General features: G+C 41.7%; 2 protein-coding genes across 4 annotated transcripts in view; one reads left to right on the top strand and one right to left on the bottom strand.

Moving 5' to 3' along the window:
- Window positions 1–121: 121 nt before the first annotated feature.
- On the bottom strand, window positions 122–12,899 carry Nudt2 (nudix hydrolase 2). Of its 3 annotated transcripts, none has more exons than XM_042696725.1 (3): window positions 12,853–12,899; window positions 3,654–3,792; window positions 122–776 (listed from the first exon to the last, which is right to left on the bottom strand). In XM_042696725.1, exons 2-3 carry the CDS (start codon window positions 3,778–3,780, stop codon window positions 460–462), a joined length of 444 nt encoding a protein of 147 aa, XP_042552659.1. In that variant the 5' UTR covers window positions 3,781–3,792; window positions 12,853–12,899; the 3' UTR covers window positions 122–459. The 3 variants fall into 3 exon arrangements, with proteins under 3 accessions (XP_042552659.1, XP_042552650.1, XP_042552668.1); XM_042696716.1 differs by having other exon boundaries at window positions 3,654–3,787; window positions 12,850–12,884; XM_042696734.1 differs by lacking the exon at window positions 12,853–12,899 and adding an exon at window positions 6,014–6,041 and having other exon boundaries at window positions 3,654–3,787.
- Window positions 12,900–13,274: 375 nt separating this feature from the next.
- Window positions 13,275–27,932, top strand: part of Kif24 (kinesin family member 24) — a 48,735-nt gene continuing 34,077 nt past the window's right edge. Inside the window, exons 1-2 of the mRNA XM_042696473.1 lie at window positions 13,275–13,354; window positions 27,107–27,746. Coding sequence (XP_042552407.1) covers window positions 27,133–27,746 — 614 coding nt within the window. The 5' untranslated portion in view covers window positions 13,275–13,354; window positions 27,107–27,132. The remainder of the gene's footprint in view (window positions 13,355–27,106; window positions 27,747–27,932) is intronic.

Genomic DNA, 27,932 nt, shown 5'->3' with positions numbered 1-27,932 from the left:
AGCCTGACTCCCTACACCTGAGCTTTTCTGGATGCAGGATTTTCCCTGGTTACAGAACTCTGACTCACTTCAGCTTTCTTCTTCCCACTAATGGCAAGAGTCTAAGGAATAAACAAACAGGTTATAAGGATAGGTAAGCCACTTGAGATTTATTTATAAAGATGCATTTACTGGGCTTGACCTTTTGAATTTTTTTATTTTTATTCTTTTCATTGTTATTATAAAGGTGATGCACAGAGAGGTACTTTTTTTTTTTTCCATTTTTACTCCTCCTTTGTTTTTTTACTCAGCTAAACTTTTTGCTTCCTCTCATCTGAGTACGGACACAAGTCTACTAACCTATCTGCTCTTGTCTGTAACAAGCCCAAGACCAGAAAAATTTTTCCCCAGGCTAGAGGATGGGTTCACCTCAGAAGGCCCTGGAGGATGCCATGGAAGCAAATGACTGCTCCAATCCGCTTAGGCGGCTGTGGAGCACAGAAACTGGTGTCCTTCTTGGAGGGCTGCCTTCATCTCCTTGAACTGAGCCAACTGGCAGGCCTCATCCAGCCCCAGCCAGCGGTAGGCTTGGTGCTCATGGGAGAGGCGGATCTCCACATTGTAGTCTTTCACTTCTGCCAGCCAGTAAATGACTGTTTTAGGTTTCTCCCTGGCCACATAATTGAGCTCCCTTCTGAACCCTTCAATGATGGTCAGCTGGCCTGCTTCTATGCCTGCTTCTTCTTGAGTCTCCCTCAGGGCTGTTTCCAAGTCATTCTCTCCTGGGTCCACATGGCCTGGTTAGGAGAAAAGAAGAAAAGATGAACTCTTCAACAGTATTGGATTTTTCTAGGTCAGATGATTTAAAGATAGAGTCTTCGGTGATTTTTTTCCTAGGCGTTCCTGGGTAAAGGAAGTCTGGAGCTTGACCATCTCCTAATATGCCAGGGTAAGGGTGCAAGGCACATAGGATCTTGATTTTTGGAATCTGAGCCAGTCCCCTTTTCCCACTCCATGTGTAAGTTGTGTTTAGAATACTGCTTTTTTGATGGTGATATGGCCTTTCTCAGAACTCTGCTTCCTTATTCTTTGGAGCTTTCTTCCTCTCGTTCTCAGGGACCATTTTCCCCCTGGAGACCTTAAGGCAATTTTTCCAAGGATGGGTGGACACTTCTTGGCAGAGAGAAGAAGGGGGACTAGCTGAACAGGGAGTACTTCTCATACAACCAGTGAGGACTTAATACTGACTATAGTTGGACCCTGAAGCCTCAGGGCCGATAGACAGGCTCAAAAACCCCGCACTGCTATGCCAGCAGCTGTTTCCAAGTAGCCATCAAGGCTTTTTTCAAATTGTTTTCATCTTTCTAACTGAGGAAGGCCAGATTTCAGTTTCATAGGAAAAGTCCTGATGGGAACTTAGACTAGGGACAAGCTGAGAGCCAGTTCTAAGAAAATTTATTGGCGAGATCCAATTCCAAACTGCCAAAAAACTGCTGTAGGAGAACTTGAAGCTCTGCAGACTGGAACAGCCCCTAGGCTTTCCCCACAAATTCCTTGCTTGCCCAAAAGGGCCTAGAACCACTGGGGAAGGTTCTGGTAACCTGTCTGCTCATGGCTTTGGCAAGTTGTTGGTATCTCCTGGCTCAGGAGCTCTTGGGAAACAGGAAGTCTTTAGCTATTCCCCTCTGAATTTGGAGATGGAAATACAGCCTTAGCAGTTCTCCTTTCCAGAGATCTGCAGAGCAGTGCCTTAAGTTAGTTGCTGTTGGACAGAAAATATTCAGAAACTTAGCTCTTGACTTATTCTAGCTAATGGCTTCTGAGGACTTTTCTCTGCATCATCTTTTATAGTGTACACAAAGACAAATAGGTAATGCACTGAGGAATGTGGCTGAGGAACACTAGTCCTGGCAGGTGACACTGATTGAGAATACTCTACCTTCTTTTAGGTGTGTGGGAGTCTCCGGGCACTGTTCTCCCAGTAGCACCAATTCAGTTTTCTGCCCATCATGATAACATGTCAACTTCTCTCCAAACCCAAGCAAGAAAGATTAAGAGAGGGCCTTTGACATGCAGTGTGACTTGGATGATCAGGAGATAAGTGTGAATATTTCTATTCATAGCATTTCTGACACTTCTACCTCTTTTTCACCTTGTTTCTCCTCAGTGCAATTCAAATGTGTAAAAATTTATTTTCTGTTAGCATTTCCTTGTTTTCTTCCAACCTTAGATCTTTTCCCATTCCCACTGATCAAACTCTCTTTAGGGCTGGGAAGGTGGCTCAGTGGTAGAGTGCTTGCCTTACATGCATGAGGCCCTGGGTTCGATTCCTCAGCACCACATAAGCAGAAAAAGCCAGAAGTGGTGCTGTGGCTCAAGTGGTAGAGTGCTAGCCTTGAGCTGAAGAGCTGAGGGATAGCTCTCAGGCCCAGAATTCAGGCCCCACGACGGACAAAAAACAAAAACAAACAAATTCTTTTTAGTTTGGGGGCTGTTTGCTTTGGGCTTCTCATTTCTGGGACTTTGTGCCAGAGCTACAGAGTGTTTCTGCTCACTGGGACCATCCCAATTACTTTAGCCAACAATGGCTTCTTTTCCCCTATTTCTCCCCACACAGCCTGACCTATTTTTCAAGATTGTTTGAGGGAATATTTCTTTTTTTTTTGGGGGGGGGGGCCGGTCGTGGGGCCTGAACTCTGGACCTAGGTGCTGTCCCTCAGCTCTTCAGCTCAAGGCTAGCACTCTACCACTTGAGCCACAGCGCTACTTCTGGCTTTTTTTTTTTGCTTATGTGGTGCTGAGGAATCGAACCCAGGGCCTCATGCATGCAAGGCAAGCGCTCTACCACTGAGCCACCTTCCTAGCCCTTGAGGGAATATTTCTTACTCTTCCTTAAGAAGGAAGGTGCTTATAAACAGATCTTGGCCTGTGCTAAGGCCCTAGGTCATTAGTCTTCATTGTTTTACTTTCTGAAGACCTGGCTGACTCTACTTGTGGTTTTGAGTGATGGACTCAGGGCCTGGGTGGCTGCTCAAGCTGAAAATCCAAGGTCTCCTTGATCTTTCCCTTCTCCACTCCTGCCAGAGTATGAGTCCACAGATGCAGGGAACCTACCTTCTCCATTCTTCTAATACAAAACACAACTATGTTTAGGTGCACTCCAAAAGTCATACTGAGTGTGTGTTTCAAAAGAAAAACATAGTGAAGGGAACACTGAATGAGGATTCAAAGGAACCTGATCAAATTAAATCAGAGGAAAGATTGAAAGAAAACTCAGGATTAAAAAAAAAAATCACTCTCTTCTCTGACACATGAAAAATTTAAAATCCAGAGAGGTGGGCACATAGCCCAGTCATGACTCACCTTCAACATCCTCAATTCCCAGCCCAGTGGCTTTTCTCTCCTATCCAGTCATTCACCACAGGGGCTAGAACTCTGGTGAATGATACTGACAAAAACACCAGGTGCTGCTTCTGTCCTGGGATTCAGTCACAGAATTATATTTCCAGCTCTGCTCAGGTCTGGAGACCTTATGTGTAGGAAGAATCAAGGGCTCCTGGTTACTCCACCCCTTCCTGTTCCACAGTCACTGGGAAACAAGCCTTGTAGGGGGGCCTGGCTGTGTAGAACAACACTTGGCATTCCTTCAAGAGCCAACCCCTTTGGTCTCTTACCTTTGGGAGGAGTCCAGTGATGAATGCCATCTGATGCCTGCAGCAGTAGAAACTCAATTGTACTGTTATCCACCTTGGGAGTAAGACGTCTTCGGAAGATGATCAAGCCACACGCTCTCAAGGCCATGGTCTATCTAAGAATGTAACAAGAGAAGTTGTGGGACACTGGGAATTTATACAAAACAGTGGGGTAGCACTCTGGTGTTGGAGAGTAGTACAGACTTACTAACAATGATCTCATAAACCCACAGAAAAATACAGCATGCCAGGGGCCAATGGACAGAATCCAGGAATGAAAGACAGACCTTTGTGTATAACTACAGGACCCTGGCAACTACAATTAGTTAATGTGGCCTCTATTCCAAGCCTCCAGGTCTTCCTGTAAAACTCAGGACTTGTGTGTATTCAGGACTTGTGTGTATTTGTTACAAGACCAGAGAGCCTAGAAGTCAACCCACCGAAACAGGAGAGATGATAGGAATGAGAGAGGTAGCCACTACATGTATTATCATCAAATCTAAAGTCCTATTTCCCTTAGTCTATATCCTAAACCCCTGAAGCAAAGACCCCAACAACATGGTTTCTGATGATTCAAAAGAATTACCTACCACTGTTTGGTATACCAAATGTTTTGTTTTGTTGTGCTTTTGAATATGTTATACATTCACATGGTCCAGATTTAAAGTACAAAAAGGCACAAGAATTAGGAAGTCTCTTTTTCACCCTCATAGAGGAAAACACGCATGACTGTTAAAAGCCTAAGTCAGGTTCTGCTTTGGTATGCATTAGCTGTGAATTCCTGTTCCTCAGTCTTCTTATCTGTGAGATGATAACAGTTCTATCTGAAAGGGTTGCTATGAGGATTATATAATTTTCTTAAATGCTCTAAAATACTGCCAGTCACATAGAAAGCATTCAATAGACTTCTAGATGTGTAGGAAAAAAAAACCCTGAAGGATAAACCTCATTAATAGTGGTTTCTAGAAGGTGAGATTGTGGGAAGACTTATAATCAGCCATATAATAAAGATTTTCTTCCACTATAAAAAGTCAACAGCAACAACAACAACAACAAAAGGCAAACAAGAGAAAAGAGTGTCTGCATAGCTGGTGGCTCATGCCTGTAATCTTACCTACTTAGGAGGCTGAGATCTGAGGATCACAGTTCAAAGCCAGCCTCGGCAGGAAAGTCCATGAGACTCTTATAACCACCAGAAAACTGGAAGTAGCAATATGGCTCAAAGTGGTAGAGAAAAAAAGCTCAGGGACAGCGCCTAAGCCCAGAGTTCAAGCCCCATGACTGGTAAAAAAAAAAAAAAAAAGAAAAAAAAAAAAGAATATCTGCACGAGTGAAATTTCATTATATAATCAAGGACCACATATAATTAATATTGAAGTTTTGTTGTTGTTGTTGAAGGATTGACCCCGCCTTTTATACCCAGGTAAAGCAAAATACCAGATGCACTCAGATGTGCTTGATCCCAGGTGGGTCATTCTGGCCTAGGCCTGGCCAAAGTTCCTGTCACCCCAAGGCAGAACATTCCATTTTGGGCCTAACCAAAAGTACCTGTCCTTAGTCCCTCTCACTGTGCCTAGACCACAGACTGTTTTTTCAAAACCTCTGTTTCCTCATGAAGACCCATAAAAGCAAGACCCCAACCCCACCTACCCGGCACGCCTCCATTCCTGTGGAGGTGCTGTCCTTCTCTGTGTCTCAGTAAACAGCCCTCACCTGTTTGAGATCGGTGGGGCCAGTTCTTTCACCTCCATTTTGTTCCTTTGTTTTTGTTTTGTTTTGTCGGTTTCGGGGCTTGAACTTAGAGCCTGGTCACCATCCCTGAGCTTTTACCCAGGGCTAGTACTCTACCACTTTGAGATACAGCCCCACTTCCATTTTTTAAGGTTAATTGGAGATAAGAGTCGCATGGGGACTTTTCTGCCCAGGCTGGCTTCGAACCACTATCCTCTGATCTCAGCCCCCTGAGTAGCTAGGATTGCAGGCATGAGCCACTGTAGCCAGGCTCTTTTCTTTTTTGGTGCTAGTACTGGGGCTTGAACTCAGAGCCTTGAGCTCTCACTTTTTTTTTTTGCTCAAGGCTAGCTTTTGTTACAAAGCACTGACTCCTTATTTGAGCCCATATATTATTAAACTAAAAGCAGGAGAAAAGCTTGACATTTCTGGCTCCATTCTATGTCTATGTATTTTACTGAGTCTCTCCAGCAATCACCTTGGCTTCCAGGAATACATTGGTCAATAACATCTTTATGTCAAGGGAATGAAACTACCTCTAAGGAAAAGGATCAACAGAGCCTCCCAGGACAAACCTACCACGCCCCAACACCTCAACTGAGGACAATTACCTATGATGATGAGGTGTGCCTGGAGCAGAAACGATTCTCTCCTGGGAACCAGACTGCTCCCATCAAGCCACTACAAAGGTAACGTCTCCCACAGAACTAGAACTGAGATAATGATCAACCAGGCCACATCTTGCCTGGGACTGTTTAGTGATATAGTGATATACATGCCTTTCTCCTCCTGCCCCAATTCTTCCCCTATTTAAACCTAAAGCTTATATTTATAGCTTGAAAGTGGGGCTAAAGTGCTTACTTTGCCTCTTTCCCTGGCATACCCATGCCACATGAATATATGTTTCTTTGCCATTCACCATTACTTTATTTTGTATATTGGGGCTAGTGCCCAGACCAGACATGTGGAATCCCTAGAGTTGGGCCTGTGGCCTAACTCCACTTTCAACAAGGGAATAGCCTTGTAAGACTATATTTTGGCAGATGCTAGTGTATAAAGGTTTCCCCATCTAAGAACCAGACAAATCAAGTTTATGTCAACGGGATGAGAAGAACTAGGATCTCCACCTATGCTTGGACCCATGGTGAGTTCAATACTTCTAGAAGGCAAAACATTGCTCTTTCAATTGCTTGGGAGTCTGCTAAAATTCCTCCAACCCCCACTTTGTACATGCAACTTCCTTCTTATCCCTTTAAAGTAGCTCAATCTATGAAGCCTAGCTTCTAATCACTCCATAAACTTCTACTACTAATTAGGGTTCAATCAAGAAACAGAAGGTGATGGATAACAAGAATATAGATGCAACTCACATCTGTCACCTCTACATCTGCTGTTGGGCCTGAAGTCTCTATATGTATGTGAAACGAACAGCGGAGAGAACAGGCTGGACGTGGAGTGGAGGAGAATGAGACAAACTGGAACCCATCAGCAAACTGGGAGCTATAAGGACAACTGAAATTCCTGAAAGAGGAAGAAAACCAGAGACTTGCATTCAGTCTCCAGGCTCACTGACAGAGGTGACAGACAGGAGAAGCTTGAGAGCTCTCCCAGAGCTAAATGCACATCTGACCTAGGATTCAGAAGAGTCAAAAGGAGAAGATTCCACCAGAATTGAAAGAGCTTTAGACAAGGAGAACCATTTATTGGCAAGGAGAACCAGCAGACCAGTCTCAAAGTATATGACCTGGCACTATGCCACGTGCCCAGCTCTGTCCTTCATAGTGTACTGGCTACTATGTCACTTCAACTTCCCAAATCTTGCACAAAATTTTCTGTGGTCATTACTAACTGGGAACCATATAAGAGAACATTGGGAAACATGGCTCCAACTTAGCTAAAGTAAAACAGTACAAAACCACCATTAGGATACACAGCATAGTGAGGTAAAGCTGTTGGTACCGCTTGCAAGAAAAAAAAAAGCCAGACTATGAGTTCTGTTTCTTTGGGACCCAGCACAGCAGCTCTCAACAGATGTTCATCGACTCAACAGAACTCTCTCCCAACCTCCTACTCAAACAAATGTTTGAGTATGTTCTGGGGCCCTGGGAAACAGCCCAGTGTTTTCCTGAAGAGTACCATTTGCATAAAAGTCAATGAAGCCTTGTTGGGGGTTTTTTGGTTTTTCTGGAGATCAGGGAGCGGAGACTGTCCAGGGATTTGTATGTAGCCAGCTTTCACACACAGGCTCCAAAGTAGATTCAAACCTCAGGGGGTTAAAGAACACAGCATCCAATATGCAAATATGCCTGCAGCCAGGATTGCTGAGGTGAGAACTCCAGGCTGACAGCAGGCAATTCACACTTCAGAAAAGTGGCAGAGTGCCTGAGGTGGTTAGAAAAAACCTGAACAAAACAACCCTCAATGTCATCAGAAGGTTCCAGAAGCTAAAGAAAAGTGCTCTTGGCTTTCTCTATAGATAGAATTCTCCCTCAGCCTAGGAGGTTATGCTGATGTGATTCAGTGTGTTTACCAAGTTAATCAGAGTTCCACTGAAACACAGCTCAACTCCAAAGCCCTGACATTTATTTATTTATTTATTTATTATTGTTCCAAGGATTGAACCCAGAACCTTACACAGATTAGGAATGTGCTCTACCACTGAGCCACACCCCAGCCCACAAATACATTTTTACATACAGAATTTCTTTCTCCCTACATTCCTCATAGTCTAAAAATCTCTTTAGGTAATGCTTCTTGACATAATGTTATCAAGTATCAAACTGTCAGCTACATTGTACAAGGTTTTAGACTATTGTTTTTGGTTTGTTTGTGCCAGTTTTAGGGCCACCTCCCTTGCCTTATTTTGCTCAAGCCTGGTGCTCTACCACTTGAGCCATACCTTCACTTCCAGCTTTTTCCTAGTTAATTAGAGATAAGATTCTCATGTATTTTTCTGCCTGGGCTGGCTCTAAATTGAGATCCTCAGATCTCAGCCTCCTGAGTAGCTAGGATCACAGGCCTGAGTCACTATATCCAGGGCTAGGATGATGGTTTCTTTTTTCTTTTTTTTTTTGGTCAGTTATGGGGCTTGAACTCTGGGCCTGGGCTCTGTCCCTCAGCTCTTCAGCTCAAGGCGAGCGCTCTACCACTTGAGCCACAGTGCTACGGTTTTCTAGTGGAGATAAGAGTCTCATGGACTTTTCTGCCCAGGCTGGCTTTGAACCATGATTCTCAGATCTCAGCCTCCTGAGAAGCTAGGATTACAGGCATGAGCCACCAGTGCCTGACAGGACTATTGTTTTTAATCCTCAAGACAACCTTTTAGGGCCAGACTTGATGGTACATTGTCATCATCTCAGCACTTAGGAGGCTGAGGCAGGAGATCTTGAGTTCCAGGACAGCCTGGACTATATCTCACAACAGACATGAAAAAAAAGACAATCCCTTAAAACAATCATTATTATATTGTTTATAATGAAATTGAGAGACTAGGAAGGTTAAAATGCTTGCCTGAGGGCATAGCTGAGCTGTACATGGATCTGAATCCAAATCAATCTAACTCCAAAGTTTGTATTTTTTTTTCATTTCCTTTTCAAAATTCCACTCATCTTAAAGACAGGATTTAAGAGACAAATGACCCTGAGGGAAGACATACAAATGATTTATAAAACCACTTCCAGTTTAAAATTTACTAGGCTTTAATCTGTATTCATCTGGAGGTTGTTTAAGATGTCTATCTGGAATCCTTTACACCAAATACTTTTTTAGGTGGGAGGATGGAACACATAAGATCCTGTTATCCTGTTATTCCAGATGATTCTGGAAGCACAGTCTAAGGCCCTTAAAGTACCTATCTAACAAGGGTTTCAGTGACTCCACTGATCTTCTCTGGGAAATGGGAAACTAAACCACCTGTTCAAAGCCATTTCCAGTAGCCTGGGGATTTGCAACAAGTATTGGGAACATCCTTGATGCTACTCTTGGGAAAGCATACAAGCATCTAACTTAGGGCTCTGATGTCCAGAAAATTTGTCTAGGCCATTCCAGCATGAGGAAGAAAGCCAGCTTTGCCTGTCCACAAGCAACTCACATGATTACCTCAGCTTTTCCCAACTTCACAATTCTAAATGCCTTCTTTCCAATTTTCCAGTTTCAACCTTTCCTATATAGGCAGTAATGAGGCATCCACCCATAAATAATCTTGTAACAATAAAAGCAGAGAGAAGGACAAAAAAAAATCCCTAACTACATAAAGAGAGGAAAAGAAAATATTCCCTTTTGTGTACCTTTCCTTGGACAGCTGCCACTGCCTTGTCCTCACAGAGACCAAGCTTGCTGAGTCATTTTGCAATCTTTGCTATTTGGTTGAGGGAGGAAACAGGAGATTTTACCTATAATGGTATAATGGCTTCTAGGATGAGGCCAAAGTCAGGCAAGGTTGGAACTTTTTTTTTTTTTCTTAAGCTAAGATTTGTTAAGTGGACTTTTGGTGCCATCTGCTGTTCAAGTCTGGAAAGCAACTTTGGGGAATTCTAACATTACAGCCTGAAGGGATTCTGTCTGTTCAGTGCATCCTGTGTGACATGCAGCATGACACAATTGAAGGATAGATATGAAGATGAATCATACTATAAAGCTCTCATTTCCTAGAGATTCACAGTCTAGTAAGAGTGGAAGGCATGCAAACAGCCAAGTTGTACCTTGTGAATCACAGGGGTATCTGTAAGATGGAAAGATAGCAAAGAAGGTTCTTTAGGCCAATGATGCACCCCATAAGTATTTAGAAGGATGGCAAGGAGTTTTTACCAGGCAGAACAGAGGTGGTGGCAAGGAGCACTCCAGGCAGAGGGAGGACTTTGTACAAAGACCTTTCAAGCAAAAATGATATTTCATTGCTGCATAGCTTAGTTTATATTCTGTAGGCAATGGGGCCTTTGGTTTCAGGCAGAGCTATAATTTGGTCAGACTGACATTTTACAAAGACATTTTGGCAGCAAGCAAGGTGGAGAGCAAATTAGAAGGAAAGATTGGAAACAGTAAGACCAGTTACAAGCCTCTTTCAATGGTCTACTTGACAAATGATATGGAGTTAGATGAAGACAGATCCTACATGAAAGGAAAGCAAAGGTGAATTTAAGGGATATTTCCAGCAAAAGTTGGCATTCAGGAGGCTGAGGCAAGTTCAAGGTCAACTTGGGCTCCATATGGAGTATCTATCTCCAGATAAAAGAAGAGAGGAAAGGAAATATCGATCCACCACAGGTATTTCTGCAACTCACCTCCCTCCAGTTTGGGTAAGTCTACCTGTTCAACATGCCCTTGCAATCTGGTATTCCAAACATTTTCATCAGAAATAGCATAGTAAAAAGTATGGCTGGCTTTGCAATGAGAAAGACCAAGCCACTGAATTTAATTAGTTACTTGCAAGAACATACTTATTTTTAAAATGTAGATAACACCTACTTTTATGGTTGTAGAGTTTAAAATAAATTATGTACATATGGATTCTATCCTATCAGAGGTACTGAACATATTCAAATCACTCTTATTCTTGTACCATAGAAGGTCACCGGAAAGCTTCTGGTTAATTATTTTATTTTCATAGTGCAAACAAGCTATTTCAACCTAAAAGTTTGTTTTAATGGCATAGTCCTAGCTTTTACTGATTGACTCAAGAAATGGTTTTTCATACTTTCTGTAAAACAGATGGCAAACACTACTCACACTAAGTATATTCCTTATGAGTAAAGACCAACAAAATAAACTCATCATAATATAGATACTAGAAAATAATTCTTTTTTTCCACATGTGTGTGCGTGCGCGCATGCATGCACCAGTACTAGGGCTTGAACTCAGAGCCTGGGCACTGTCTCTTAGCCTTTTTCCTCAAGGCTTGTGCTTTATCACTTGAGCTACAAATCCTACTTCTGACTTTTTAGTGGTTAACTAGAGATAAAGAATCTGACAGGTTTCCTGCCTAGCTGACTTAGAACCACCATCCTCAGATCTCAGTCTCCTGAGTAGCTAGGATTACAGAAGTAAGCCTAACCATGTTTGTTCTTGATCATAAAGGGAAAACTTTTAGACAATTTTCAGTATTAAATATTAAAAAATATTATCAGCCAGGCTCCGGTGGCTCACGCCTGTAATCCTAGCTACTCAGGAGGCTGAGATCTGAGGATCACAGTTCAAAGCCAGCCCAGGCAGGAAAGTTGGTGAGACTCTTATCTCGAATAAACCACTAGAAAGCTGGAAGTGGCTTTGTGGCTCGAGCGGTAGAGCGCTGGCCTTGAGCTGAAGAGCAAGGCACAGGGACAGCGCCCAAGCCCAGAGTTCAAGCCCCACGACCGACCAAAAAAGGATGATATATGGGCCGGGAAGGTGGCTCAGTGGTAGAGTGCTTGCCTCACATGCATGAGACCCTGGGTTCTATTCCTCAGCTCTACATAAACAAAATAAAACCAGAAGTGGCACTGTGGCTCAAGTGGTAGAGCCCTGGACTTGAGCTTAAGAGCTCAAGACCGACAAAATAAGTAAATAAATATTATGGGGCTGGGAAGGTAGCTCAGTGGTAGAGCGCTTGCCTTGCATGCCTGAGGCCCTGGGTTCGATTCCTCAGCACCACAGAAGCAAAAAGAAAAAAGCCGGAAGTGGCGCTGTGGCTCAAGTGGTAGAGCACTAGCCTTGAGCTGAAGAGCTGAGGGAGGGACAGCGCCCAGGCCCAGAGTTCAGGCCCCACAACCAGACCCAAAATAAATAAATAAATATTATGATATTAATGTCTGATCCCAAACACTCCTACATGTTCTATATAAACATGTTGTGTGTGTGTGTGTGCTACTGCAGAGGCTTGATCTGGGACCTGAATGCTGTCCCTGAGCTTTTTTGCTTAAAGCTAGCACTCCACCACTTGAACCACAGCTCCACTTCCGGCTTTTTCGATGGTTAATTGGAGATAGGAGTCTTGTCAAGGCCTTTTCTTCCCAGTCTGACTTCGAACCTGCAGCGTCAGATCTTTCTGCATTTGCTATTTATCTTAAGCTGTTGTTGCATCTTTCTTTTTTCCTTACGGTGGTGGGACTCTCGTGTATGACTTTAATTCTGCCACTAATAGCCACGATATTAGTCACACAATAAATGAAGTTATTAGAAAATATCTTCTGGAAAGCAAGTGGGGGTTTAATGGGTTCCAACGAAGTCAGACGCCTAGGAAGAAGGTATGACGTCCAGGCCACGGCAAGCGAGGCACATAAGACTGAACCTTCCATTCTACAGACGCAAGACAGTAAGACTGAGGTCTGGGGTCTGGCCTGCTTATGCAGGGGACGGCGCTCCCAACTCTGACCCTATAGCGAAGGGAGGATAGCAATAAACGCCAGAAGCTCCAAACACCAGCTCGTCCACAGAAAACCAAACCCAGGTCGACCCAAAGGCTACTCTACTCACCTAGTGGAGGGAGGCAGGAGGTGGATCTTGAATGGAGACAGATGAACACCAGCCAATCAGGAGAGCTCCTGTGCCCTCCGAATGACCAATAAACTTAGGCAGAAAGAACTTGGATCCGCCTCCAAGATAGCGTGCGCTCTCAGAGAACGTCGCGAGATCTCCGCTCTAGCGGAACTATTGGTTGAAAGGCGGAAATTGGTAGTTCAGCCCGCTGTAGTTTTTGGACCTCTGATTGGTCTTCTAGAGGAGAAGGCTGTGAATGACAACAGGTTCCCTGAATGTCTATTGGTGGGCCGTGCGAGACTGAGGGCCGCGCGGGCGACAGCGCGGGTGTTCGAATTGGCGCTTGGCAGCGTTGCCATGGCGATGCGGCCTGGCGGACGTCTGAGACTGGCGGGCTGACAGGACGCTCCCCGGTCGCCAGCCTTGCGGCTGTCTCCAGAAGGTGTCCTTTTATTCCTGTCTTCAGACAGAGCTGACTGAGGGGGAGGTCGGAAGCCCCACGGTGAGAAAGGGCCGAGGGTGGGGATCGAACCTCTCCTCCGCGGGAGAGGGTGCGCCGGAGGTCCGCGGAGCGCGTGGGGAGACCGGCGTTTGTGAGGGCCGCTTCCTCTTCCAAACGTCCACACACCTCCCTGCTTTCCATCCCCACATCTCCGCGTTCTCTTCAGCAACGATCTTGCTTTTTCTTCTCTTCTTTTTCCTTTCTTTCTTTTTCTTTTTGCCAATCCTGAGGCTTGAACTCAGGGCTTGGGCTCTGTCCCTGAGCCTCTCGAGAAGTACTCAAGGCGAGCACTTTACCACTTGGGCCACAGCGCCACTTCCGGCTTTTTCGTAGTAGTTTATCAGAGATAAGAGTCTCACGGACTTTCCTGCCCAGGCTGGCTTTGAACCGCGATCCTCCGATCTCAGCGTCCGCCTCCCAGCTTTCAGCCACCGTTCTGAACACTACCTCTCTCAGGAAGTCTCTCTGAGTCCCAAAGTCCTTTTGCCGTTGAAACGTACTGAGACCTAGAGGTTCCAATCGCCTTTGGTTAGATATTTTGTTCAGTTGAATTTAATTCCTCACAAATGGATTGTATTCCCCCTTATGCTTTGCACCGTTATATCTCTCAGAGTGAGAGGGCGCAAGGACCAAAAAATTTAAGGTTGGCATTTCCATTCTTGAGGAAAGGGAAACTTGAATTGGTTGCTACAAGTCCCTGCATTGGGACTTTTAATCTTGGTCTGCTTATTCTTTTCAGTAGACTCCTTAAAACGTTTTTTTTTCCTTTTAGCCAGGCGCTGGTGGCTCAAGCCTGTAATCCTAGCTACTCAGGAGGCTGAGATCTGAGGATCAAGGCTGAGATCTGAGGATCGCGGTTCAAAGCCAGCCTGGACAAGGAAAGTCTATGAAACTCTTATCTCCAACTAACCACCAGAAAAACCGGAAGTGGTGCTTTGGCTCAAGTGGTAGAGCGTTTTCCTTGAGCACAAAAGCTAAGGGACAGCACCAAAGCTGAGAGTTCAAGCCCCGTGACCGACCAAAAAAAATTTTTTTTTCTTTTTTCTTTTTGTGCCAGTACTGGGGTTTGAATTCATTCTTAAAGACTAATATTTTAGTTGATTCCTAAAAGTATTTTGTTGCTATAAGCCAAAGAGTTCATCTCCTTTTTCTTTTTTTTTTTTTTTGGGGGGGGGGGTCTGGTCGTGGGGCCTGAACTCTGGGCTTGGGCGCTGTCCCTCAGCTCTTCAGCTCAAGGCTCTACCACTTGAGCCACAGCGCCACTAATGGCTTTTTTTCTTTTTGCTTATGTGGTGCTGAGGAATCGAACCCAGGGCCTCAGGCATGCAAGGCAAGCGCTCTACCACTGAGCCACCTTCCCTGCGCCCTCCTTTTTGTTTCTTAGTCATCCATGGTTGTTGTCATATTTAATGGTTTAAAATATTTTTTCTTCCTTTGGACTCTATAGTGAAATTTTGTGATCTTTACATCAGTGCATGTAGCAGTCAGTCTTCTACCCCTTCCTCTGGTGTGCAGAATAGAATTGCTTTACCAAGACTGACTCATTATTAACTCATGGAAGTGTACTCACAGTCCCAATACCGTTGATTCATTCTTGTGTCGAATGACAGCTCATTGGTGCCTTTATTTTAAAAGATTGAAAAAGTCAGGTAAAGCAGCTGTTGTGGTTTGGATGAGATGTCCCCCAATGCTCATGCTTTGAAGGCCAGATCCCTAGTCATCTTGCAAATTATTTACCCCTTTAGACCTCAGGTTTTCCATCTGGAAAAAGGGTTCTAATAGAATTCTTGTGGCTCTATTATCAATTTAGTTGTTAATTGATATCAGATAGACATTACCCTTAACCTTCCAAAGGCCATGCAGATTTCTTTTTTTTGCAGCTGATAGTGCCACCTCCCTTTTTTAAATTTAATTTTTTAATGTTATAATAAAAGTGATATACGGAGGGGTTACAGTTACATAAGTCAGATAAAGAGTGTTACCCACCTCCCTTTTTTGTTTTATCTTGTTCGTTGTTTGGTCTGGCCTTTGAACTCAGGGTCTCGAACTTGCTTGGCTTGCTTTGCTAGTGCTCTACCACTTCAGCCATACCTCCAGCACTCATATTTTGTTTTGCTAACTTTGCCCGATCTAGCCTCAATTTCTAAGATCCTTCATCCCTCTACCATGTAACTGAGATTACAGGTGTAGGTTACCATTCCTGGAAACTAGTTTTGATAGATAAGTAAGAATCAGGTACAGTAGTACACAGTCATGGTTCCAGCTATTAAGGAGGTTGAAGCAAGAAGATCACTTGACCTCAGGAATCCATCCCAGCCTAGGGAACATAATAACACTCATTTATTTTAAAAAAAAATGAGTAAGAAAAAAAAATAAAATAAAAAAATGAGTAAGAGGGTTTTAAAAATTATCTATTTATGGGACTGGGAAGATGGCTCAGTGGTAGAGCACGTGCCTTGCATGCCTGAGGCCCTGGGTTCGATTCCTCAGCACCACATAAGCAAAAAGAAAAAAGCCGGAAGTGGTGCTGTGGCTCAAGTGGTAGAGCGCTAGCTTTGAGCTGAAGAGCTGAGGGACAGTGCCCAGGCCCAGAGTTCAGGCCCCATGACTGGACCCAATAAAAATAGATATCTATCTATTTATTTATCTATCTATCATCTATCTATCTATCATCTATCTATCTGGTTTTGTGGTATTGGGGATTAACCCAGGGCCTTGCTCATAATACTCAGGCTTTACCACAAAGCTGCATCCTCAGCCCCGTAACAGCTTTACTACTTATATTTTGTGTGGCCACTGTATGCTTTCTGAGTCACTGTCTAAATGGATTTGATATTTATATCCCATTAAAGATTTTTCCATACCTGTGAATAACAATAGGTACCAATGTTATTGATTATGTATCATACACTTAATTAGCACTCAGTTTACATAACCTCAATTAAGCTTCATGAAAGCAATCATCTTTTCCTAGTTATCATCATTTTCTTCTGTTCAGTGCTTCCTAAATGATCTCCTTCCCATTTTTTTACCTATTCCCTGTAGTCCATCCCATCCCCCACAGAAACAACAGAGATCTTTTTCTTCTTTTTTTTTTTTGGTCGTGGGCCTGAACTCTGGCCTGGGTGCTGTCCCTCAGCTCTTCAGCTCAAAGCTAGCACCATACTACTTGAGCTATAGCACCATATCTGGCTTTTTCTGCTTATGTGGTGCTAAGAAATCGAACCCAGGGCCTCATGCATGCAAGGCAAGCACTCTACCACTGAGCCACCTTCCCAGCCTGACAGAGTGATCTTTAAAGATACGATTTTTTCATGCTAAAAATCTTCCAATAATTTTTTTTTTTGGGGGGGGGGGTCCAGTTTTGGGGCCTGAACTTGGCCTGGGCGCTGTCCCTCAGCTCTTCAGCTCAAGGCTAGCGCTCTACCACTTGAGCCACAGCACCACTTCTGGCTTTTTTTTCTTTTTGCTTATGTGGTGCTGAGGAATCGAACCCAGGGCCTCATGCATGCAAGACAAGTGCTCTACCACTGAGCCACCTTCCCAGCTTCTCTTCCAATAATTTCTTACTTCACTTCAAAATAAAACTCAGTCACCTTTACATGGCCCAGTAAACCCTACCTAATCTGGCCTTCAACCTTTCTGTCCTCATGTTATATTAGTCTCCCTTTGACCTAATATACCCAATCTAGCTGATTGATTGCTTGATCAGGGTTTTCTCCCATTTCTGCCTTAGTGCTGATACACTCCTTTGAAATGTGCTTCTCCTAATCTTTACTTCTCATAGTATTTCAGGTTTCATTCAATATCTTCCTTCTGAATGAGACATTCGCTGATCATGCAAAGTAAAGTAGACTCCTCACAGTTATTATTTTTTTCATTACACTTATTACCATTAGAAATTATCCCATTTATTTGATCATTATTTCTTCTTGCTAGTTTAAAAAACCCAATGGTCAAAACAGGGCCTGGTTTGTTAAAAAACAAAACAAAAATTCGCAAAATGTTTCTTGAATGACTGGGTAAAAGTTTTTGTTGCAGCTGTGACCATAGCTGTGTCCATATAGCAATTTATTTGTATAATGCAGCCTTGCTTCATTTTGTTGCCAGAAGCAGAAGTTAAGATACCAGCAACATTGCCAAAATTCTCCTAAGTAATCACATTATTCTGATACTAAAGTTTCTTCCACTCATGATTATAAATCATATCAAATGTTTTTGTGGAATTTTAAAGATAGGGTTACGTATATTTATTCATTAAACAATTATTGAATGTTTATTATTTCCAAGCACTACTCTAGATACTGGGGATAAAATTAATAAGATACATTCCTTGACCACAAGGAGACCACATTCTACTGAGGGATACAAACATTCGTAGGTAATTATTTCATAATGTAACTAACTAATGATAGAGATATTCAAAGTGTATGGTGTAAATATAGAGGGGTATGTAATCACATTTTAGGAGTTCGAAAAGACAGTAGAGGCAAGGAGAGCCATTGGGGGCTGGGAAGATGGCTCAGTGGTAGAGTGCTTGCCTTGCATGCATGAGGCCCTGGGTTCAATTCCTCAGCACTACATAAGCAAAAAGAAAAAAAGCCGGAAGTGGAGCTGTGGCTCAAGTGGTAGAGCGCTAGCCTTGAGCTGAAGAGCTGAGGGACAGCACCAGGCCCAGAGTTCAGGCCCTATGACTGGACCCAAAAAAAAAAAAAAGCCATTGGTGTTGAATCAATTTAGGCAATGTTACTAGGAATAATGATAAAAGGGAAATTTGACAAATGTTTAAGAGATTAAATTCCAAGCTGGGTGCTGGTGGCTCACGCCTGTAATCCTAGCTACTCAGGAGACTGAGATCTGAGGATCACAGTTCAAAGCCAGCCCGGGCAGGAAAGTTCGTGAGACACTTATCTCCAGTAAACCACTAGAAAACCGGAAGTGGTGCTGTGGCTCAAGCGGTAGAGCACTCCCCTTGAGCTGAAGAGCACAAGGACAGTGCCCAAGCCCAGAGTTCAAGCCCCATGACCGACAAAAAAACAAAAACAAAAAAACCAAAAGAGATTAAATTCCTTTTCGTTTATTAGATTTAGGTTTAAAGGAGAATAAAGATTCTCAGATACTTTTCAGTTTAGCTTTGAGTGGCTGCCTAAATCACCTATACACTCCCAAAAAAGAGAAAATAGAAGAGCAGACTTCTTTCAGGAGATAATAAGTTCTGTTATTGACAGATGGTTCAGATGTTAAATCATGGTGACTGTGTGCGTGTGTGAATCCTGGAGCTTGAACTCAGGGCCTGGGCGCTGTCCCTCAGCTCTTCAGCTCAAGGCTAGCGCTCTACCACTTGAGCCACAGCACCACTTCCAGCTTTTTTCTTTTTGCTTATGTGGTGCTGAGGAATCAAACCCAGGGCCTCAGGCATGCAAGGCATGCGCTCTACCACTGAGCCACCTTCCCAGCCCCTTATTCACCTATTTATGTTGCAATTTGTTAGCTAAAATTAGTGACATAGACTTATGTAGTCAATATAAGGATATTGATTCACTTTCTAAATCAGGTAGTTTTGAATAAGTTTATGCCTCAATTCATTTGTTAAAAGAAGATTATACTTATTATCTGTCATAAAATAATTAAATGGTAAGATTAATTGGGTAATAATTTAGGCCAAGCACCAGTGACTCACACTTACACTCCTAGCTACTCAGAAGGCTGAGATCCAGAGGACTATAGTTTGAAGCTAGCCCAGACAGAATAATTTTCAAGACTCCATCTCCAGAATAACCAGCAAAAAGCAGGCTGGAAGCATAGCTCAGGTGGTAAAGTATCAGCTGAGCAAGCAAGCCAAGGAGCTCAACTCTCTTGAGTTCCAACCTCAATACTAGCAAAAAAATTATTAGATCACAGTGGTTAGAATTACATTCTTTTAATTGTTTACTGTTTTCTCAATGTTTTCCCTTTTGGAAATAATTCTTGGTGGCAACTTGTTTCCAAGGGGATACAACCCTGACTGAAAGAATTTATAACATCTTGGTAATTTATTAAAATTTTATAATAATTATTTTTCCAGATAGACACAAGATGTAATTTGTTGAAAGTAGTTTATGACTGCATAGTGGCAAACATCTGCAGGTGACAACTTCCTGAGGTTTGGATTAGACCAAGATTTTAAAAATAAACTACTGAAGTTAAACCCAACATTGGTTGCCACCTGTTTCTAGGAATTCTTTCAAAATTAAACTTGAACATTTAGAGAGTAGTCATATTTGCACTGTTTTAAGATAACTGGGTTCAACAATTTTGTGTGTGTATTTTTAGGTGATTGTGCCCAGGCTTTTCATAATAAACCTATTATGAGCCTCTTGAAAGGAATTGCAGTAATTGCATTAGTTAAGTATTAGCTACTTACCCACAAATGAATTTGAAACTATTATTTTCAGTCTCAAAGAGAAGCAATCTTTTCAAACTACTTTAAAAAAATATGTGAATAACACAGACTGATATCCCCCAATCTGCACCTTAAGAATTCCATTAAGAACCATATATTCTAATTCCTTTCAGCTGTTGTTTTGAACAGTTGTCTGTGGTCATCTGTCTTCAGTTGAGATCAGTAGTCTATAGATAGAATAACCCCTTAAGTTTTAAATAATACCATGTATAGAGAGAGTGTATTGAATCTTCAACTTTTAATCTGCCTCTGATATTACTGAATTTCTCGAGCTCTTTAGGAATCAAATGCCTAATGTGGGGTACAGAAATATTTTTATGAAAATTGATCGAGAATATTAGATTTATATTGTATCTGGGTTTTTGTTTTTGTTTGGTTTGGGGAGGGTTATTTATCAGGGTTACACTTTGTAACAAAGGCTGGTTTCAAACTCATCATGCTTCTGTTTCAGTCTCAGAGTACTGGGATTGCTGGAGTATTCCACCCTACACAGCTTATTGTGTCTGTTTCTGGTGGTTTAGTGCACCCAGTGGCTTTGGGGGTAGTCCCTTAAAAGTCATTTATGCCCCGGGCGCTGGTGGCTCACGCCTGTAATCCTAGCTACTCAGGAGGCTGAGATCTGAGGATCGCGGTTCAAAGCCAGCCTGGGCAGGAGAAACCGTGAGACTCCTATCTCCAATAAACCACCAGAAAACCGGAAGTGGCGCTGTAGCTCAAGTGGTAGAGCGCTGGCCTTGAGCTGAAGAGCTGAGGGACAGCGCCCAGGCCCAGAGTTCAAGCCCCACGACCCACAAAAAAAAAAAAAAAAAGTCATTTATGCCATTATGCCAGGCATTTGGGAAGCAGAAACAGGTTTAAACTTTACATTTTAATTTTAAATTTAAAAACTTTAAATTGTAGTCACTGTTCCCTTCTAATTTATCTAATACTCTTATATTTTTATTTTCTGCTTGAAGAATCTAAAAATATATTATGCATTTTTAAAATTATTATTTTATCAGTTCTGGGGCTTGAACTCAGGACCTGGGCACTGTCCCTGAGCTTCCTTTGTTCAAGGCTGGTTATGACTCTACCACTTGAGCCAAAGCACCACTTTGGGCTTTTTCTGTTTATGTGGTATGGAAGAATCTAACCCAAGGGCTTTATGCGTGCTAAGCCATATTCCCAGCCTATTATTTTTTTAGGTACCTGGAACTCAGTTCCAGGCTGGCTTTGAAACTCAGTTCCTGGGCTTTGAATCACAATCCTCAGATCTCAAGCCTCCTTTATAGTTAGGATTATAGATGTAAGCTACGGGCACTCGACTTAATTTTGTTTTTGATAACTATAGAGTTGAATGTTTTAGGGGAAGAGATTTGCACTTTAAGATGCATCTCAAATTTAATGGTAGATTTTTTTCTGAAGTGATGAAAATGTTCTAAGATTAGATTGTGGTAATTGATGGTTTCTCAACTCTGTGAATGTACTAAAAATTACAGAATTGTATGCTTTAGATGGGTGTTTTATAACATGAATTATATCTCAATGAAGTTGTTAAAAGTAATGATATATTAGAAGCCTATTTTCTTTATGATAATTTAAATATTTGGGATGTTGTATGAATTAAACTAAAAAATTTTAATGCCTTAGAACTTGGGCTCTTTAAGTTTTGTGATTGTTAAAAAATTTATAGATCTTGTAGTTAGGAGTTTATTCTTTTCTTATTGTACTGGAAAAGTGATCTACTACTGGAGTGCTTTTTGTTTGTTTGTTTTTGTTTTCAGGTAGGAAAAGAAGTTTATTTACCGGACTGCTGCCGCTCCCCGCTCCCCCAGCCACGCATGGTGAAGAAGCATGGCTGAAAAGGAAAGGGGGGGGGGAGCCCCTACCTCTGGGCCAGGACTTACCTAGGCCAGGGACAGGAAGAGTATGGCCAGGTGGGGGAAGGGTGTGGTCACATTGGATCTGGATGTGACCTCAGGATCTGGGACCCTCCTAAGGTCAGATGAGAGGCATGTGACCAGAAATGGCCCAGGTTGTAAGCTAGCAGGAGGGGAAGTGACTGCTTCCAAGTCTGCCAGTTACCTAGGTAACAGATACTGGGTAGAAATTTAGCTAAGAGGAATGGAGGTGTCCCTGTTCAGACCTTACATTCCAGCCTTTTGATAATTATGAAAAAGGGCGAAGAGGGGCTGGGAAGGTGGCTCAGTGGTAGAGAGCTTGCCTTGTATGCCTGAAGCCCTGGGTTCGATTTCTCGGCATCATACAAGCAAAAAGAAAAAAGCTGGAAGTGGCGCTGTGGCTCAAGTGGTAGAGCGCTAGCCTTGAGCTGAAGAGCTGAGGGACAGTGCCCAGGCTGAGTTCAGGCCCCATGACCGGACCCAAAAAAAAAAAAGGGGGGGGGCGAAGATTCTCTCTGGCTACTTCCTGCTTGCAAGGGGCGTGGAGAGTAGGTGTAAAAGCCTGAGATATGGTCCCCTCTGGGAGAAGGCAGCAGGCAGCAGCTATCACTTCGGCCTTGAGTCCTTAGGTGAAGTCTGGAGGAGGCAAGTCTCTTGGCTGATGTCTGGAGAAGTCTCATGAGGCATTGACAGACTGAAAAAGAATACTAGAGAGCAAATAAATGGCAAGAGGAAGGACTTGGGGCTGAAAAGGTTGATAGAAATGTCCCTAGCTACTTCTGACATCTGGCAACTAGGCTCAATCTCCTGAATATCTAGGATTACAGATGTAAGCCACTGGTGCTGACTTCAATTCATTTTGATTTGCTTTGTTGCTTTGTTGCTTTTTTTTTTTGGGTCCGGTCGTGGGGTCTGAACTCTAGACCTGGCGCTGTCCCTCAGCTCAAGGCTAGTGCTCTTGAGCCACAGCACCACTTCCGGCTTTTTTCTTTTTGCTTATGTGGTGCTGAGGAATCGAACCCAGGGCCTCAGGCATGCAAGGCAAGCGCTCCATCACTGAGCCAACTTCCCAGCCCTTGATTTGCTTTGTATATGATGAAAGATTTCAGTGTAGTTTTATTTTTCTACATATGAACACCCAATTTTCGAGCACCATTCAATGAAAAGGCTGCACTTTTCCCAGTGCACATTCTTAGCATCTTTATGGAAAATCATTTGACTGTAAATTCATAGATTTACTTCTAAGCTCTCCTGTTCTGTTCTGTTCTGTCAGCCGTATGAGTCTTTCATGCTAATTCTTTGCTATTTGCTATTTGGTTTCAATAGCTTTGCAATATATTTTGAAGTCAGGTTAATATAATGCTGTCTGTTTTGTTCTTTTTGATCAAGATGTTTTTAGCTACTTGTGGATTTTTTTTTGTGACACCACATGAATTTTAGGATTTTTTTTCTAGTTCTGTAAAGAAAGTCATTGGTGTTTTGATTATAATTATGCTATTGTATGTTCCATCTAACCAATTATTTTGCTTCTTAGTACTTATTGTATCATTCTCCCTTTATGTGGAGGGCCCCATTTATAGCCTTAGACTCATAATATGACAAAAGTGCTAGTAGTAAATTCTTAGCTCCAATGTGTAAGTAAGATACAAGAAATAAAATGGAAATTACTTGATTCATCTTTCAAAATTTCAATCTTGAACATTCTCTCTTCCTCCTCAATATTGGGGTTTGAGCTTAGAGCCTTGTGCTTAGGCTATGCCCTCAACAGTGCTTCTGGTCTTGGTCTTTAAAAAAAAAAAATTATACTATTGGGGATCAAATCTAGGACATTGCACTTGCTAAGCATGTAGTTCATTGTTGATACACATACCCTCTGCCCAGGCATTTGTAATTTTCATATAAATCAGGGAAGTAAAACTATGAACAACAAAGTTCTTAGGTCTGTTTCCTCCAAAATCTGGTATTTGTTTTGTTTTATTGTTTTTCCATGGCTCTGGGATGTAGTTCAAGTAACTTTAGTTTTTAAAGTTCCTAGAGTAATTCTAATATTTATTTCAAGAGGAGGGGCTAGACTTTTGTGAAAAGGAAAATTATACAAAGAAATATATTAAATTTTAAAGTAGAACAACATAGGCGAATTGTAGAACCTAGAAATGTGGTATGGCTGGCAGGTTATTATAGGAGCATGTTAGGGGCTGCTTTAATCTATCTGAAAGTTAAAAAAATTACAGCTATCTATGGTATTGTGTGATATCCAAGCATTGTAAAATGATGTTAAGTTTTGTAGCTTCTGATTAAGGGTTGAGTTGGGACTCTAATTGTCAGAGTTGAATTAACAATGTTTGATATGTCCCTAAGGGAATGTATGTGGAACCTAGGACTTTGTAAGCCTGTGGAAAATGAGAAGACTGCATAGCACTTGCAGCTTGTTCCTGTGGGTTAGGATGAGCCAAATAGGGAATGCAGCTGCTTAGAAATAGCTTAAAACAAACCAAAACATTGAAGGCTTATTCTTCTAGATTCTGTACTAGGTTGTAAAAGATGTAGATACAGAAATAGCAATAGCAGTAGTAATAACTACCAACATTTATAGAGCATTAGATATGTACCAAACATTATGCTGGTTTTATGACTATTTTGTAAAGAGTTTTGCAAGGATTTTCTCATTGAATCCTAACCCTAAGAACTACAGGGGACTCTATTGCATTCTTATTTTGCAGATGAGAAAAATCAGATTCAACAATGTTAAGTACTTGCCAGATGCCACACATTTACCACCTCCTTAGGATTGTATAGCAGTTAACAAATACAGTACCTAGATACAGTACCTGGTATGTATTATTTTGCTCAACAAATACCAGTTGCTATGGCTGTTATTGAAGCACAGAAAAATACCACTTATTCTCTGCTAAGCCCATTTCTTTCATAGTAGAAAAACATAAATAGTATTTATTCTGGGAAAGATGTATTTTAGGTAGAAGAAACAGTAGGAAAGGGATTGGTGGCCTGTTTAGTTACTACCTAAGGTGGCAAGAGATAAAAAAAAGAATTTGAGAGCTGGTTACTAGTGGCTCCTGCCTATAATCCTACCTACTCAGGAGGCTGAGATCTGAGGATCCTGGTTCAAAGCCAGCCCAGGCAGGAAAAAGTCTGTGAGACTTATTTCCAACGAACCGCCAGAAAACCAATGGTGCTCTGGCTCAAAGTGGTACAATGCTAGCCGTGAGCAAAAGAGCACAGGGACAGTGCCCAGACCTGAGTCTAAGCCCCACGACTGACAAAAAAAAAAAAGATTTTGATGGGCTGGGAAGTTGGCTCAGTGGTAGAGCCCTTGCATGTCGGAGGCCCTGGGTTCGATTCCTCAGCACCACATAAGCAAAAAAAAAGATTTTGAGAGATGAAAGAATACTTTATATTTGAGGAAAGCTATTAAGTTATTTTGAAAGGATGGCATACCTCATTTTAATAGGTAGAAGGAGCAGGGTACATTTGAAGCAAAAGTACTACTATTTTTTATTTTTATTTATTATTATTATTATTTATGTGCATGTGTTTATATGTGTATCTGTACTGAGGCTTGAAATCCCTTAGCTTTTTTGCTCGAGGCTGGCAGTCTACCACTTGAGTTACAGATCCACTTCTGGCTTTTTGGAGTTTAATTGGAGATAAGAACCTTTTGGACGTTTCAGCCCTGACTGTCTTCAAACTGTAATCCTCAGATCTCAGCCCCTTAGTAGCTAGGATTATAGATATAAGCTTCCAGTGTCTGGTGACTATTACTTGTTTTTAAGTGGTCAGCATCTAAAAGGCATTGGAGGCTGGGTGTGGTGTAGCAGTTCATGCCTTTAATCTTAGCTTACTGGAGATTCAGAGACCTGGAGGCTCTCAATTGAAGGCCAGCCCAGACAAAAACTGATAGCCAATTTCAATCAGTAGAATTCAGACATACTGGTATGAGCCTGTCATCACAGCTTTGTAAGAGGCAAAAGTACGAGAATCATGGCTCGGGCTAGTCCTGGCATAAACACCAAACCCTACTCAGAAAATCAAAGCAAAAAGGTCTGGGGGTGTGGCTAAAATATTAGATTACCTTCCTAGCAAAACACAGGCCTTGTGTTCAAATCTAGTGAATAGCTTAAGTATATTGTATTTCCTCCAAAGTTACTTACTCATAGCTCCTTGATTATCTTTATTTTCCTGCCTTCAACTCTGTTTCTCTTAAAAAATGAAAACAAATTTTTTTCAATAGGTAATTAAATTTTGAAAACTTTGAACAATAAAACTATTTTTAAGCCAGGTACCGGTGGCTCATGCTTGTAATACTAGCTACTCAGAAGGATGAGGTCTGAAGATCACAGTTCAAAGCCAGCCCATCTGTGAAACTCTTATCTCTGATAAACCACCAGAAAACCAGAAGTGCCACTGTGGCTCAAGTGGTAGAGCCTGGCCTTGAGCTGAAGAGCTGAGGAACAGCACCCAGACCCAGAGTTCAAGCCCCACGACTGATACCCCCGCCACCAAAAAAAAAAAAAAAACCCACGTTTTTAAAAAGTTTTTAAAAAACATTCTTATGAACTTGAATTTGACTAACAGTGATAGTAGAGAGTTACCCCAGGGTTCTGACTTTAGTAATAGACCAATATTTTATAATATTACCACTTCATCTGTTGTTATTTAGTTAAATATCTTCAATTAAGTTGTTAAGCACTTTAATGTACAACCATTTAAAACTTTGACTATAGTATTAATTTCTGAGGTAAATTAATTGATTCAGATTCGGTATAGTAGATATGGATGACTACCTTTTAGAATGAAATGGAATACTGATTTAGTCCATTCTGAATTGATGTTTTTAATTCTGCTTAATTAACTTTTGCCAGTGTTTAGCAGCTCCCAATGTGATTTCCTCCAAGTAGTATTAGTTTCTAATCCTTTGTGGTCTGCTATTTTATTCTGCTTTCTATTCTGAAACAGTTCTTAACCTTTGTTCATTAATGAAGGGAAACAGTTGTGCGACATGCCTTGACATTAAGTTGAACATCTAAAATTAGTCCTTCTACAATCAGTGGTTGAGAACAAAGCTTCAATAGTATATAGCATTTGTTAAGTAGACATTGCAAGGTTAGAAGGAACTCCCAAGAAATAAGTAAGTGTTTTATGTTATGTGTATGTCCATATACCTGTCTATATAATTAAGGAATCACTTCTTACTAAGAAGTAGATGAACAAATAACATGCTATTACAAGTTCTTCGTATGCTATATAAAACAAATACTTTATTAAACATCGTAGCAGATAAGCAAAGAAAAAATATATTGAAAACTTTTCTGTATTTTTCTTCATGTTCTTTCATGTTTTAGTTCTTTACAGGAATAATTATATATTGTACATGCTCTATTTTAAGGGAATTCTTTTTTTTTCTCTCTTCAGCATTTTATAAAAACTTATTCACAAAAATGGCATCCTGGTTGTATGAATGTCTTTGTGAAGCTGAACTTGGACAGTATTATCCTCATTTTACTGCCCTTGGTCTTCAGAAAATAGATGAATTAGCCAAAGTTACAATGAAAGACTACTCCAAATTGGGAGTCCATAACATGAATGACCGCAAACGTCTCTTCCAACTTATCAAAATCATTAAGATTATGCAGGAGGAAGATAAAGCTGACAGCAGTCCAGAGCCTCCTCTTCAGACAAACAACCTGTGTATCAAGCCTCAGGAATTGAGACCTGGCCCTAGAAGACAGTTGCATTTTGATTCTCCTGATGACGACAAAGACAGAACTGCTAGCAGTGCAGTGAACAATTTATCAGATTTCTCCGCAAATGAGCAGAAGTCCGCTTACCTGAAAGTGCCAGAACACATGCTGCCACAGGATTCCCATTCCCATTCAGAAACAAGAGCTCTCAATGCCATGGCTGCTGATTCTTATGTGCAGATAGAAACCAACACTGCTGTCTTTTCATCACATCACTTCTCTCCAATACTAGGAAACTGTGATTTTCCCATTATTCAAAGAGTCTCTCATGTTTCAGGGTATAACTATGGAATTCCTCATTCTTGTACCAGGTAATTTTTTATACTTTGTTCACTGTTTGTTTGTTTGAGGGAAAAGTAGCTTTGGGCAGGGGCAGGCATATTTTTCACTATCTGAGAAAAGCAGCTACTTATTTACAGTAAATGATTATAATCTAAAAATGATGGTAATAGCTTTAACAGCTATTTGGATCAATAACAGAAATACCTGGATGAGGA

This window comes from Dipodomys spectabilis, unplaced genomic scaffold (assembly GCF_019054845.1).
Source record: "Dipodomys spectabilis isolate Male_0828 unplaced genomic scaffold, ASM1905484v1 ptg000006l, whole genome shotgun sequence".
NCBI classification, from domain to species: domain Eukaryota; kingdom Metazoa; phylum Chordata; class Mammalia; order Rodentia; family Heteromyidae; genus Dipodomys; species Dipodomys spectabilis.
This window is presented reverse-complemented; position numbering and strand designations above follow the sequence as displayed.